The sequence below is a fragment of the Desmodus rotundus genome, chromosome 11, assembly GCF_022682495.2.
Source record: "Desmodus rotundus isolate HL8 chromosome 11, HLdesRot8A.1, whole genome shotgun sequence".
Lineage (NCBI taxonomy): Eukaryota > Metazoa > Chordata > Mammalia > Chiroptera > Phyllostomidae > Desmodus > Desmodus rotundus.
Genome location: NC_071397.1, coordinates 14,585,910 through 14,600,555, shown reverse-complemented (window position 1 = coordinate 14,600,555; position 14,646 = coordinate 14,585,910). Strand labels below are relative to the sequence as shown.

Here is a 14,646-nt window from a genome sequence, read left to right as displayed (position 1 = left end):
CTGATTCATAGATGACGCCTTTTCATTGTGGCTAGCTCTCTGGGGTCTCTTTCATAAAGGCACTAATCCCAGTCCTGAGGGTCATACCCTCATAGCCCAGCCACCTCCATAGGCCCCACTTTCTAATACAATTACCTTGCAGGTTAGGTTTCAACACAGGAATTTTAGAGGTAAACAAACATTCAAACCAACTATGCAGCAAAAGACAATTAGTAAGCTGCTCTATCCAATTGCAGGTATTATTCAGAATGCATCTTTGAGAGACAAAGAGAAAATGCAAAAGGGAGGGTAAGAGACATGCAAAATCATGACATGTTGGAATGGAACTCGGAGGGGCAGAAAAGAATGAGATAGGAATAATTTTTAATATATAAAGCTGGTAGGTTTTTAGAATTTATAAACAATAATCCATTAAATCCAGAGGCTCAGTGAGATAACTACAGAGAAAGCCACATTTAGATATATCATAGTGGAACTGCAGAAAGCCAAAGACAGTGAAAAATATTAAAAAGAGTCATCAAAAAAAGACAATGGAATAAAGATGATACAGAATCATTATTTTTGATAATCATTATTTTCAAGGTAATGAAAGAATTTTATACCTAGCAAAAATATCTTTAAAGCATGAAAGCAAAAAAGGCATGTTCAAAAAAGTAAAGAAAAACTGAGTTTTTCACCAACAGAACATCTGTAAAGATGCTAAATAATTTTCTTTAAAAAGAAGAAAGTAATTTCGAATGAAAAATCTGAGATGCAAGAAGAAATGATAATAAAAAAGTAGTATGTGTGAAAATGAAAAACCACAAACTGTAATTTTTTTAAAATTTTCTAGTAAGGTTAAATAGTAACATTAGAATTAAAATGCTAAACAGATATAACATATGTATAAGTCAGGAAGGAGTCTCAATGAAGTTCAAATGATGTAGCTTCATTATATAAGGAAGAAAAATGAAGTTTTTGATAAATTTTAGATATTGATAACTATGAATATTTTAATTGCTAGAGTGATCGCAAAATTAGAAGCAAACATTAAACTATGAAACATGTAAAAGAAAATAAAGGTATAATAAAATATATTAATTCAATCTGAAAATAACCAAAAAGAAAGTGAAAAAATATACAGATAGAAACACATATGGGACATATGAGACAAATAGCTCAAAAGGAAATGGTAAATTTAAATGCAAAGATATCTAAAATTATATTAAAGGAACTAAAGGTACTAAGTTCTTCAGCTAAAAGACAAAAATCATTATACTGGAAAAAACCTTTACTTCCAATTATATATAATTTACAAGACACATAGAAAATCTAGGAAAACCAAAAAGTTGACACTAAAATAATGATAAATATGATAAAATATACACTTAGATATGAACAAAAGATTCTCATGCAGCTATATTAATATCAGAAAATAGACTTTAAAGCTAAAAATATTTAAGCATTTCTAGAAGAAGAAGATTAGTGTATACACATAAAATATTTAGTTCATGAAGAAGATATATATTTGTGTGCATGTAACATAGGTAGTGAAACTATAAAGAAAAGCTAAGAACTGATTATCTTAAAAGTCATGATAATAGCTATTGCACAGTGTGAATAGACAGAGACAGTAAAAGGCTTCTGGAATGCTGGCGATGTTCTGTTTCTTACTCTGAGCAGTATTTGTGTGTTAACAGATAACTATGAAAATAGTATAACACAGGTTTTTAACATTTTTGTATGTGTGGAAAGTCTTGAGTTATTCAATAAAAAAGAATGTTGCATAATGAAATAAATACAGAGCCTTGTTTTACTTTATATATCTACATACTTTTCTATCTATAGATATAGTTGAAAAATGTACATTAAATTTTCATCAACAATATCTCTGGATGGTGGTTTTTCATACTTTCTTTTTATTTCAGTGTTTTCCTATAATAGGTGGTTGTTTTTATAATAAAGGAAAAATGAATTAAAAAAGAACTACCAATCAGCTTTAGAAAAAGCATTTCTAGAGAGAATACAGGTTGGTAGAAGAAAGTGTATGAACCCTGAAAATAAAAAATAAAAAATTGAATAGCTCTGTGGAAAGTGAGACATAGCTACTCAATGAGAGGGAAATGCTTGGAAAGCAGGAATGCTGCAGAGGACTTCAGGGTGAGTATGGACAGCAAATTAGACGGGAGCTTGCAGTGCTACGTGCCAGGAGTGAAAGCCAGCACTATTTATAACTGCAAAAGCACAGGAACCAAGGCACAAAACAAGGACAGGCAGCCACTTTTATTTATACATATATATATGGAAAATCTGACTGTGAGGCAACAATTTTATAGCAAACTACTTTTAGCTTAAACTAGGTACAAGGAGGAAAATAGCCACCATGACCTAAAATTCACTATGGAGGTATGGAATTCTCCAGTGAGATCATTTCTCACCCTTGTTTTGCAAAGGGCATAGCCTCTATTAATGGTAGCCCCAAGTTCTACCAAAGGCGATGGTAAAAATGTGGATATTTGATTTTTTTCTTTAGAATCTTTCTCAAAAAAGTCATATCACAGTAGTCATAAAATATACAAAAATAAGTCTGCAGAGGAAGCTTGCATGCTTTCAAGAGTTCAACTTATTGAGAAAGGAAAGCACATTGTGAATGTAAGATGTCCAAACTGACAAGCGGGAGGGGAGGGGTCATCAAGAAACATGGATAAAGGACCGATGGACAAAGACAACTGGGTAGGAGGAGGACTGAAGCTGAGTAATGGGGAAAAATGGGGGCGACTGTAATGGAACAACAATAAGAAATATAAAAAGTATCATATTTACTCAAAAAACAAAGAGAGGCTTGACAAGAGATAGATATCCATCAGATAGTATAAATAAAAAAGACCTAATTGAGAAATTACTTACAGAGGTATTGGAAGAGTCATTTAAAAGAAAAAAGAACAACAAGAAGGAGTGTTGAAATATGCAGAGGCTATCAAGAGCAGGAAACTGTTGCCACTTTTAAGTCTAAAAGAATAAAAGGAAGAAGTAGTAACACCAGGATCCAGTATGAACTGTAGATATTTAGGAGTGGCTGCCTGTTAGAGACTGAAGCTGTTGCTAGAAAAATAGTATCAAATTAGAGAGGAAAAGAGCAGGAAAGAATGGCCTTGACCTCTTTCTTGTCCACCCTAATACCTGCTGGTGATACCCCTTATTGGCCAAGCTCAACCTCAAACCAGAGGACAAGGGAGTGTGGGTGATGGAAGCCATAAAAATTGGCCTTCCAGGACAATCATTGGGGAAGGGAGGGTAGAGAGGAAAATCTGTTGGTGATGGTGGGGAGTGCAGAGAAGGTAACCTGCTCGAGTGTTACACAAGAAACCCAAGGTGAAGGCCAATTCTGCATAGTGCACCCATATGCCAGAGCTGTTCTTCATTCCGTCAATGGAAACATAAATTTAAAATATGTTCTTTACTGTGCTAACCCCACTACTATTTGCTGAGGATATAAAGAAAGTAAGTTGATCCTTTCTGACGAAGGTTTTACAGCTTAGCGTAGAAGTGAAGACAGAATGTAAACAAGGGTAGACAAAAGAAGAAATCAGTCATTCTTGGGTTTGGAGGTCAGTAAGAGATGCCAAAGAGCAGAAGACATATAAGCCTTTAAAATCAGAACAAGGGAGGGAGAGAAGGAAATTTCTGGAAAAAAAATCATGAAACATGAAACAGCCTTGTATATTGGGCGTGTAGCAGCTTGGTCAGAAAAAAGAATGTGAAAGAAACTGGAATTAGCTACACAGCAACTAAACCCCTGGGTTTCCTGGGATGAATCTCTGTCCCTTGAAAGACTGCTCTGGAACCATAGCAGTGCTGAGTGAGTAGATGGCATATTGGTAGTAGTATTTGGGTACGGTGGGGGAATACAAGAACGCTCACACAAAGTGGCACTGCCTTAGGGTTTCCATCCCTCAGGATACTATTATGAAGAATTAGCAGAGTGGGCCAAGGATGAAGCAGAATGGAATAAATAATGTAACCTGAAAGAAAAATATCGTCAAAAGCTCACAGGGAGAATAGAAGGGAGGAACCATCAGAAATACTATTTACTCAGGTCATTTACTAACCAGGCATGTGCCCTGACTGGGAAGTGAACCGGTGACCTTTTGATTCGCAGCCCATGCTCAATCCACTGAGCTCCACCAGCCAGGTATTAGTAAATATTTTTAACTAATACTTTACTGTTTTATATTATTAAATATAACATTTAGTTTAGGATGTTAAAGTTGAAACAATCACTGCAAATGTCACTTGCCAAGATATATTCTTATTCCCATTTAAGCCTAGTCAGTGTGGGGAAGCAGTAGGAAAAAAATAGCATGATTTTCTTTATATTACGTTCAAATTCAGAGTTATAATTCATCTAAGGTCACACAATACCTATAAGCCAAGGCTTGAGTAATAGAGTTTTGCCATGGTCTGGACATACAACTATGACAGACAGTTATTTGATGCATACGGTACCTAAACCACAGTGTGCAGGAGGGCAGATGGGAATCAATGCACAGGATTCCTCAGTATTCGAAAGCTGAAGGCTGGCCTCTCTGATCCTCAGATCAACATAGGATTTATCTCATGTTTCTCTTCTAATTTTCCTCTTTGTTATGTATCTGGTTATGAAAATGCCAGCTTGAAAAAGAATTGAATCGAAGAACTCTCCAGTTTCTAAATTATTTTTTATTAAGATGGGACTTTGTTTTTCCTCAAAAAAGCAATGGTATAACCCCCGATGCTTTTTTACCCTTGGAATTTCAAGAGTTTGAATTGCAGCATTTACCTTGATGGAGTACTGCAGAAAATCTCACTCTGGTTGGCAACTGTAGCTCTCCTGCATCAGTACTATTTTTTCTTGGGATGTTCTGACGTGACAGTCGAGTCAATATCAATTAATGAGAATAGTTAAGGTTGCCTGTAATAGACATGCATTTGAGGAAGGCCCAGATGTCCATGCTGCAGAAGGGGAAGTGCCTGTCATAGTTCTTCCATGTGCTGGATAAATTGATGTCTCTCGTCTCCCTGTCTGCTTACATATTCAAGCCTGATTCACAGTCTGATTTAAGAGATAAAAAGTAAGGGCAGCACATACTAGGCAGCATATGGCTTATTTATAAATCTTTCCATTTAAAAAGTCTGAACTAGCATATCAGCTACTCCTGAGATAAAAAAGATCACCAAAATGGGTCCATATGCTTCTCACCCTGATTACAACTGTATTATGTAACTGTTCTCTTCTTCATTCCTAAATTCCAACTACCACTAGAAGAAGCTTGTTAATAGTAAAAAAAGAAGAACAGCCAGCTTTCCAACATTCAAGTCATCCTCAGCTATTTGTCATTTCAGCTGAGGATCTAGACGTCAGAGAGGTGGGGAGAGCTGGCACCACTTGATCTTACCAAAATACCCACCCACAGAATGCATGAGAATAATGAAATGGTTATTGTTTTACACTACTAAGCTTCAGGATGTGTTTTACAGAAATAGATAGCATGGAACAGACTCCAACTTAAAACAATTTTCTGACCCCACAGAGAATCACAATATTTTGATCCAATCAGCTTTTTACTATGATGATGTTTGAAGATGAAACTTTATTGCCTTTAATGTTTGGCTTAATTTATGTGGAAGAGGCAATTGATGCTTATAAAATAATTCATTTGCTCTCAAAAATTTTTTACACACTCTGGCAGTTAGCTGCTGGCCATTTGTCCACTTCTGGCCAATAGAGTATGATGAGAGGTAACTGAATCACTTTGGGTATAGTTACAAGGAGGTGTGATTCCTCTAGTTCTTCTCCCTTTTGGACTAGGAGCACGCACTGAGAAGACTGAATTGCAAGATGGAGGTATCCTAGGTCCCTGACTTTCTGTTTGTAAAGAGGTACCAAGGAGATTTTCCTGACTCACACCAACTCCGATATGAATAAGAAGTAGATCTTTGTTGTGTTAGGCTAAGTAAATTGAAGGCCTTATTTACTATTGCAACATAGTCTAACTGAGCCTAACTAGTATAATTTTCATAATCTGTTATTATAGTCACTCTGCATATACTATAAACCCTCTCCTTTTTTTTCTGGGATTTTTTTCCGTCATCAAATTCATCTCAATGCTCAATACTCAACTCCTCTCTGAACAGCTATAAAATAAAGCTGGGCAGGGAAGGGATGGAACTCAGCAACAATGCTGACCGACTTCTTTTTTTATTTAAATTCATGTGCACAGAGTTCAAGTGGAACCTTAGTGCTTCTTAGATTATTGTCTTAAGTTTTCTTTAATTCATTCCCCCATTTTCCAAAGTGACTCTTTCAAGCTCTCTTCTCTTTCTTCAACACCTCCCTCCCCAAATTTATTCTCAGCTGATGACTTGGTTCATATTTTACTGGCAAAGTTGAAGCCACAGAAAAGAACTTCCACATGCTCCCACCCCACATGTACTAATTTATTGGCTCTGTCCATATATGTGCCTTCCCTTTTCTTAGGTAGAGATAAGCTGTCTATGCTCTTATATAAAGCCAATGACTCTACCTGAGCTCTGAATCTAGTCCCATCTCTCCTAGGAATTTTCCTCTTTCTCTTCTTTACCATGAAGTTTTCTTTATTTACTGCACATTCCCATTATCATACAATCATTGATATTTCCCTTTATTGCAAAACTCCATGAAAAAATTCTCTATAGTCACTGTCTTCACTTGCTATCCTCCAAGTGTTATTGGACCTCTTTAAATTACCTCTAGCACTCCCCCAAAGCAGATCTTGTCAAAGTCACCAATGACCTTCAAATCACGAAATAAAAAACAATTCTCACTTCTCGTTGGACACAATTTCTTAGCAGATTTTGAAACAATCGATCCTTTGCTTCTTTGTGAAACACCTTCTAACCTTGGGTGCTGGGGCACTATTATGGTTTTTCTGCTAGCTCACTGCCTGATTGTTCTCAGTGTCTCCTCTGATTCATGCTCATTTTCCCAATCTCTAAGCACTGGAATAGTCACAGGATCAGAATTCAGACTTCTGTGTTCCACTTGCATTAATCTTCTAGTTGATGTCATCAGATTTCAAGTATTTCATAAACTAAACCATGAGGAATCCAAAATTTATATCTTCAGCTTTAACATACAGGTTTTACTTCTGAGCCTGATCTGCGTACTGTCTTACAGAGCTAACCCCATGTTTTCCCACTTGGATGCTTAATAGCCATCTCTTCCTTAGCAGATATAAAACTAAACTCTTGGTATTTTTTCCCTGCAATTTGTTCCTCCCACAATCTCCCTATGACAGGAAATGGAAACTGATTTCTATTAGTTATTCAGTCCTCAAAGCTTGGGATCATCCTTGACTCTTCTAACACACCACTTCCAGTCTTTCAGCCAATCCTGTCAATTCTACTTTCAAATACAGATCCTGAGTCTAATCTCTTTGAACAACTGTCACTGCTTCCATGCTATTCCAAGCCACTATTATATCTCATGAAGATTTTGCAATAACCTTTTACATAGTTTCCCTATAAGCATTCTTGCTTTATTACAAACTAATTTCCACATTGCAGTGAAAGATGCTACAACATAATAGCCACAATGTATAGCTCAAAGATGTTTTACAGTATGAGTCAGTTCATACTCTCTAGTTTCAAAATGCTTCAGACAGCTTTCCATATAAAGTAATAAGTTCTCAGTGCCCTACATGACCTGGTCCTATAGTACCTTCCTAACCCCTCCTTAAAATACACAGACATTGTCCACTGTGCACCAGCCACACTCCCTTTCTTTCTCTTTCTTAACTTCACCAAGCAAGGTCCATCTCGAAGTCTTTGCATGCATAGTTCTCTTTGTCAGGGATACTCTTTTCTGAGGTTTCCACATGCCCCTTCTTCACTTCATTTAGTTCTCTGCTTCAATCTCATTTTTTTTTAGAAAAGCTTTTCTCTGACCACCTATACTCTCTATCCATTTTCCTGTTTTATTTTATTTTATATCATTTGTCAATAATATAAGATAGTGATGTAGATTTTCTAATTGCCTGATGTCACCCCTTTGGAGGCCTAGAATGTAAAATCTATACAGGCCACAGCTTGACCAGTTCCATTTGATACCTTTTACTTTAGAACCCAAAATACTTGGAACAAAGTAGGTGCTTAATATAAATATTTGCATAAATTAGTAAACAAATGAATATGAAGCTCAGCTTAAGATGATGAATGAAAGTCTCATATCTGGAAACCCTGAGCTTATGTGAAAAAACAAATCATCTGCATGTCTCCAGAGGCATCCAACTGACTAAAGTAAGACTCAGGGATTATAAAACAAACTCAGGATGGGCTGCAAAAGTACTAATAAACCAAGGCTACTGATGTCCCTGGAAGCTAGCCACAGAAGACCAACAAGATACAGTAGGAGCCAGCTTGGCATCTGTGTGCAATATTTGCCCATATTTCTCCCTGGCAGAAAGAGAAGACACATTCACATAAAGCATTGATGGTTAAAAATAAAAAAGGCTGACTACTGGTTATAAATTGAATTAGTGGCATTCTCATTGGTTTATGCTTGTACAGAGAAAGGGCATTAAGCTGGAATTAAATGGGGCCATGTTGGGTAGTTTTAAAAATTTATTATAAGTCTATATTTCTCTTTCTACTATCTTTTCTAGAGAAAATACATATGCCTAAAATCATCTTCTTTTCTAAATCTAAATCTATGATATACAATTAGATAAACATAATATTACATATGGGAGCACCAGCACAAAATATAAAAATTGGTACAGGCTTTAAAAATTCAAGAGGATACAGATGTGTAGTATATGTGACATTGAAATTATATTGAGGCTATTAAGTGGATGAGCAGTCACAAAAAAGAACAAGCAGACACAATAGAGAAGAAAGTAAAATGGTCAAAAATAAGATGATTGAACACTATAACACCACAAGTAACACCCATCTTCAGGGATAAGTTCTAATGGGGGTGAATGGTTTGAATCTTGGAGCATAAGAGAGTGAATGTTCACTGACTCTAAGAGATCCTGCTAAGAAGATGGGAATAGAAATAGAGGTTTACCGAAAGACTTGGGCTTCTTTCTTTTATGCCCAACTAGGTTTGGATTACGCAGTTTTGAGACCTTATTAACCATAGTTCTTTAAAGGCCCGGCGTCACCACCGCTGTGTATGCCACTGGAAGGTCCACCGCTGCCAGACTTAACTTCCCGACGCACAACATCACGATCAAATTCTAGCCTCAGTTGAAGAATGAAATGAATAATATTGTAGGGTCCTCAAAATTCAATACTAAAAGGTCCAAATATTTCATTTAATATATGAATTCAGACAAAAGGGCAAAAGACTGTACATAACTTACCCAATAAAACACACAAAGATAGTGGGAAAGCTGAGATGAAAACCCAGATTTCCTAACCCTGTACAGTATTTTTTCCTTTTATTTCACTAGTTCTCAGTCTTGGTATCTTTGCTTTGGAAAACAATAAAACAACAAAACAAACTCTTCCTTGACAGAGCAAATATTTTGTTGTTACATTTCAGAACATAGCAGAAGAGTTCGTTTTAGAATATTTTAAGGTTTTGAATTGCAGCAATACTGAAGAGTAACCATTCACCAAGCTTACTAATTTCTGCACCTACAACATCCAGGGTTGATTTATGACGTTAAAGATCACTGAGAGAGGAGAGAGTGTGAAAATTGTGTCTTGCAGTATCTGGACTTCTCCCTCATTGTGGCTTTTTATGTTCTTACTATTTCTTTAAGACATGGAAATACCACTCTGATTTTGTTAGAGCCTATGTTGCAATTTAGCATCACTAGAAAAAAAGTTTTCTCTTTATTTTTATAAAATATAAAACTTGATATATTCTAAAGTTTCCTTGATAAACCTTTCCATTGCCTAGTGAGATTACCATTATAGAAAATTCCCTGAAAAGGAATTTATGGCCAAGATGGAGGTGTAGGTAAATATGCTTTGCTTTCTCACACAACCAAACAAAGGAAAACAACAAATTTATAAACAAAAAACAACCAGAACTGACAGAAAATTGAACTGTATGGAAGTCTGACAACCAAGGAGTTAAAGAAGAAACATTCATCCAGACTGGTAGGAGGAGCAGAAATGGGAAGCTGGAGCTGAGAGGACACACAGCAAGGCAGTGGGTGGCAGATCAGGTGGTCCCACATCCACATGTGGATAAACGGGGAGGAACAACTGGGGAGCAAGACAGACTATGCAACCCAGGGTTCCAGTAGAGGGAAATGAAGCATCAAAACCTCTGGCTGTAAAAACCTGTGGGGATTGCAGCAGTGGGAGAAACTCCCAATCTCACAGGAGAGTCCGTTGGAGGGGCCCATGGGATCCTAGAACATACCCAAGAATATCCACCACAGGAATCAGCACCAGAAGGGCTCCATTCCCTTGTGAGAAGCAGGGGAAGTGACTGAAAGCAGGGGGAGAGCTGAGCAAGTGGCACTGCTCCCTCTCTGATCCCTTTTCCACATAGAGCACAGTGAAGTGGGTTGTCCCACCCTGGTGAATGCCTAAGGCTCCACCTGTTACAACATAACAGGTGTGCCAAGACAAAGAAATATGGCCCAGATGAAAGAACAGAGCAAAACTCCAGAAAAAAAACGAAGTGACAAAGAGATGGCCAACCTATTAAGACACAGAGTTCAAAATACTGGTAATCAGGATGCTCAGAGAAATGATTGAGTATGGATGCAAAATAAAGGAGGAAGTGAAGTCTATAAAAAGTGAAATAAAGAAAAATATACAGGAAACCAAGAGTGAAGGAAAGGAAACTGGGACTCAAATCAATGACTCGGAACAGAAGGAAGAAATAAATATTCAATTGGAACAGAATGGAGAAATAAGAAATCAAAAAAAAAAAATGAGAAGAGACTTAGGAACCTCCAGAACAAATTCAAATTTAAAAGTTCCAACATCCAAATCATAGGGCTTACAAAAGGAGAAGAGGAAGAGCAAGAAGTTGAAAACTTATTTGAAAAAATAATGAAGGACAACTTCCCTATCTGGTGAAGGAAATAGACATGCAAGTCCAGGAAGCTCAGATAATCCCAAGCTGGACCCAAGGAGGAACACATCAAGACACATCATAAGTTATCTAAGATTAAAGATAAGGAGAGAATCTTAAAAGCAGCAAGAGAAAAGGAGACAATTAGCTAAAAAGAGTTCCCATAAGACTATCAGCTGATTTCTCAGAAGAAATCTTACAAGCAAGAAGAGCTGGAAAGAAGTATTTGAAGCTGTGACAGGCCAGGACCTACATCCAAGATTACTCTATCCAGCAAAGCTCTCATTTAGAATGGGAGAGCAGATAAAGTGCTTCCCAGATAAAATCAAGTTAAAAAGTTGTTCATCACCAAGCCATTATTATACAAAATGTTAAAGGGACTTATCTAAGAAATTGAAGAAGATCGAAAATATGAACAGTAAAATGACAATGAACTCACAACTATCAACAACCAAATCTAAAAAACAAAAACAAAAACAAATTAAGCAAACAACTAGAACAGGAACAGAATCACAGAAATGAAAATCACATGAAGGGTTATCAGCAGGAAGGTGGAGGGGGGAGAATGGGAGAAAAGGTATAAGGAGTAAGAAACATAAGTGGTAGGTACAAAATAGACGGGGGGAGGTTAAGAATAGTATGGGAAATGGAGAGGCCAAAAACCTTATATGTACTTCCCATGGACATGAACTAAGGGGAGGGCAAAGGCTGGAGGGAGGGGGAGTGAAGGGTGGGGCAGATAAAGGGGAGAAAAAAGTGGGACAACTATAATAGCATAATCAATAAAATATACTTTAAAGAAAAGGAAATTTCCTAATAAGTTCTAAGGTATCTAATTTGTTAATCTTGAATGAGTCATGTTTCATTTGTGATGCATGCTCTATGATTTTTATGAATCTTATATTATTTCAAGTCAAGAAACTGAGCTTAAAAAACAAGCACAAATAGTTCAAATCTAGACTTATCCTCATCACTGGTGACAATGTTTTCATATAGTTCTTTGGGAAAAGGAAAAAGGCTTTTTATTAACAAGATGAGCGTGCACTTTAAAATGATAAGCAAAATTCAGGAATACTTTCAATTTCTAAAAGCCAAGGGTTATTTCCTATTCATCATTGAATGCATTACACATAGCACACCAGTTTAACCACTAAAAAATATTGATAATAAGTGTTTACTATGTGTGCTATTAGCTTTAGGTATATTCTATTAAACTCAAAAGCACAATTTTTTGAATATAGTACAATTACTATCCTCATTTTATACAAGAAACTGAGGCTTAATGAGATGAACTAACTTAACAGGACCACAAGGAAGTTGGGTTCCAGATAAAGAAGTTTGGTCCCAGTGCCTACAATATGAATCCACTTTTCAGCATTCTTCTTGAAAACATTTGTTAAGGTGAAAACAAAGAGGACCCTGGTCACCTAGAATTATTTGTGACCACATTCTTGTGTCTTTTTCATCTAACAATAAAACTGTAGTCCAGCGCTGATTTTAACCTGGGGAGTGAAAAGCAATTACTTTACAGGTGATGCTCTCTTGCTCATGTCAATTCACCACCTAGAGGCCATTTTTACAGCTCATCCTCCCAATTGCTACACATAGAGAATTATATCAGATCTGAAAGAACTCTTGCAGTACCACATTTATCCCCATTATCATCTCCTTTCTGATAAGCACCATCAGTTTTGTTGCTGACCCATCACTCCCTTTTCTTTTAAGACTTGATCTTTCCTTTAGCAAACACACACACACACACACACACACACCCCGTTTTCATGACTACTTATGTATGTCTGGGAGAAAACTAACAAGAAGGGGATAATCTTGACAGGATTCTCATTAATTTTTTTCACCAGAGATGAAAAAAAAATTAGGAGACACATGTTTATGTGGCAGCAGGCAAGTCTTAGTTTACATAGAGGTGGAGAAATGGAGTGTATTATTGGCAAAAAGTTCTAAGTGACTTAATAAAGTTTAACAAAGAAGTTCTTTGAGATTGGAGCACATGAGTGGTCCCCAGAATGTTCATCCTATGATAGTCACTCTTCACCATGAACAGCTTGAGGATGCCCACAAGTGTAAACTACAAAATTTTATTTGAAAATCGTGAAGATTTTGCATCTCCTTAAATCTGCACTCTATAATCCCTGAGCTATAATTTTTGATGAAGTGGAGTAGAGAATTACAATATCGTGTAATTTAAAAATAATTTGACAGCATTCAGTTCCCAGACCTAAATTGAAAAATGTCTTGGTCAGCCGAAATTTCCTGAAAGGCACAATAAGGTGAAAAGACACCACCCCCAAGAAACTTTTTACAGAATCATACAGACACACTAATGCAAAATTAAAACAGATTTCCACCTGAGAATTCAAGAAATGTACTACCTTGCCCCAAACCGGCAAGAATCCGATTACCACAAGGATGGATAGTTACCCATGGCGAAGAACGGGATTCCCAGCAGGGTGGAGTTGTACTTCCCATCAGTGATGAAGAAGATCCCTGCTGCCGTGACAAGGGAGATGCACACTGTGAGCACCCCCAGGAGGCCCAGGAAGGGCTTGCTGCGCAAACAGTCCTTCATGGAGCTGGAGAGGGTGGCTGTGGTCAAGATCAGCACGAGGCTCACCAGGACCTTGCTCCTGGCCAGGATGCTGGTCTTATGGAAGTCTCTCCAGAGGCTAAAGGATGCTAAAGAGTAGAGCTGGAGGTCCTGGTGCTCCTCCTGGAGCTTCCTCATAAGTTTACAGAACTCATTCTCCCACTTCTCCCCTATGAGGTCCTGGGTGGCAGAGCCATAGGTCTGGAGGTAGTAGGTGATTTGAATGGCTCTGGCTGACTTCACCCGTTGGTCCTTGCTGTTTGGCACTTCCACTACCCCGCCCAGTTGGTGTCCAATAAAACTGTTCCTCCCATCCTTGAAAACAGAAGAAAGGGAGACTTAAGTTACCGGAGAGATGCACATTCCAGAAAATAGATTCTTACTCTAAGTGAAAGAGCACAAGAAAGGCAGAGATAAGCTTTAGCAATTGTGAAACTGATGTGGGTGGAGTGACATGTTAGGGCTTTATATTCAACCTTTTGGAGCCACATGGGAAACCATGCAAGATGATCAGGATTAGAAAAGATGCAAAGAGTATTATGAAGCTGTGCAAGTCTTGCCACATGCATAGGAAATGTACATAAATATTATTTTGATCTCATCCATACCCTCATTCCCACCATTTCCTTCGGTAACAATCTATAACTCCTTAATGCAGGATCAAGTTTTATGATTCAGTTTCAGCCAAAAGTAGAGCATGGCATGAGTTAACACTTCAAAAGTTAAACTAGTTACTCATTTGATAAATGTATGCTAAACTTTCCAGGGTTAACACGCACACACGTACACCAGTACACACACAAACACATGCAAACATTACAAACATCTGTCCTCATCCTTTATATTTTGGGGATATAACTGTATATCGCAGAACAAGTAAAAGAAAATATTGTTTTTATAACTAATTTTATAGTGTTGAAATGTTTTTGAAATATGATGTGAGCAGCTATTCACTCATTATAATTTTCCTCCCAAACACCTGCCTCAGTCTTAG

The 14,646-nt window shown here is 37.2% G+C and overlaps 1 protein-coding gene across 1 annotated transcript in view; it reads right to left on the bottom strand.

The window, feature by feature from the left end:
• The window catches only part of PTCHD4 (patched domain containing 4), a 173,831-nt gene that overhangs the window by 109,653 nt on the left and 49,532 nt on the right, over nucleotides 1–14,646 (bottom strand). The window contains exon 2 of the mRNA XM_024558046.3: nucleotides 13,487–13,967. Within this exon, the coding sequence (XP_024413814.2) occupies nucleotides 13,487–13,967 (481 nt within the window). The remainder of the gene's footprint in view (nucleotides 1–13,486; nucleotides 13,968–14,646) is intronic.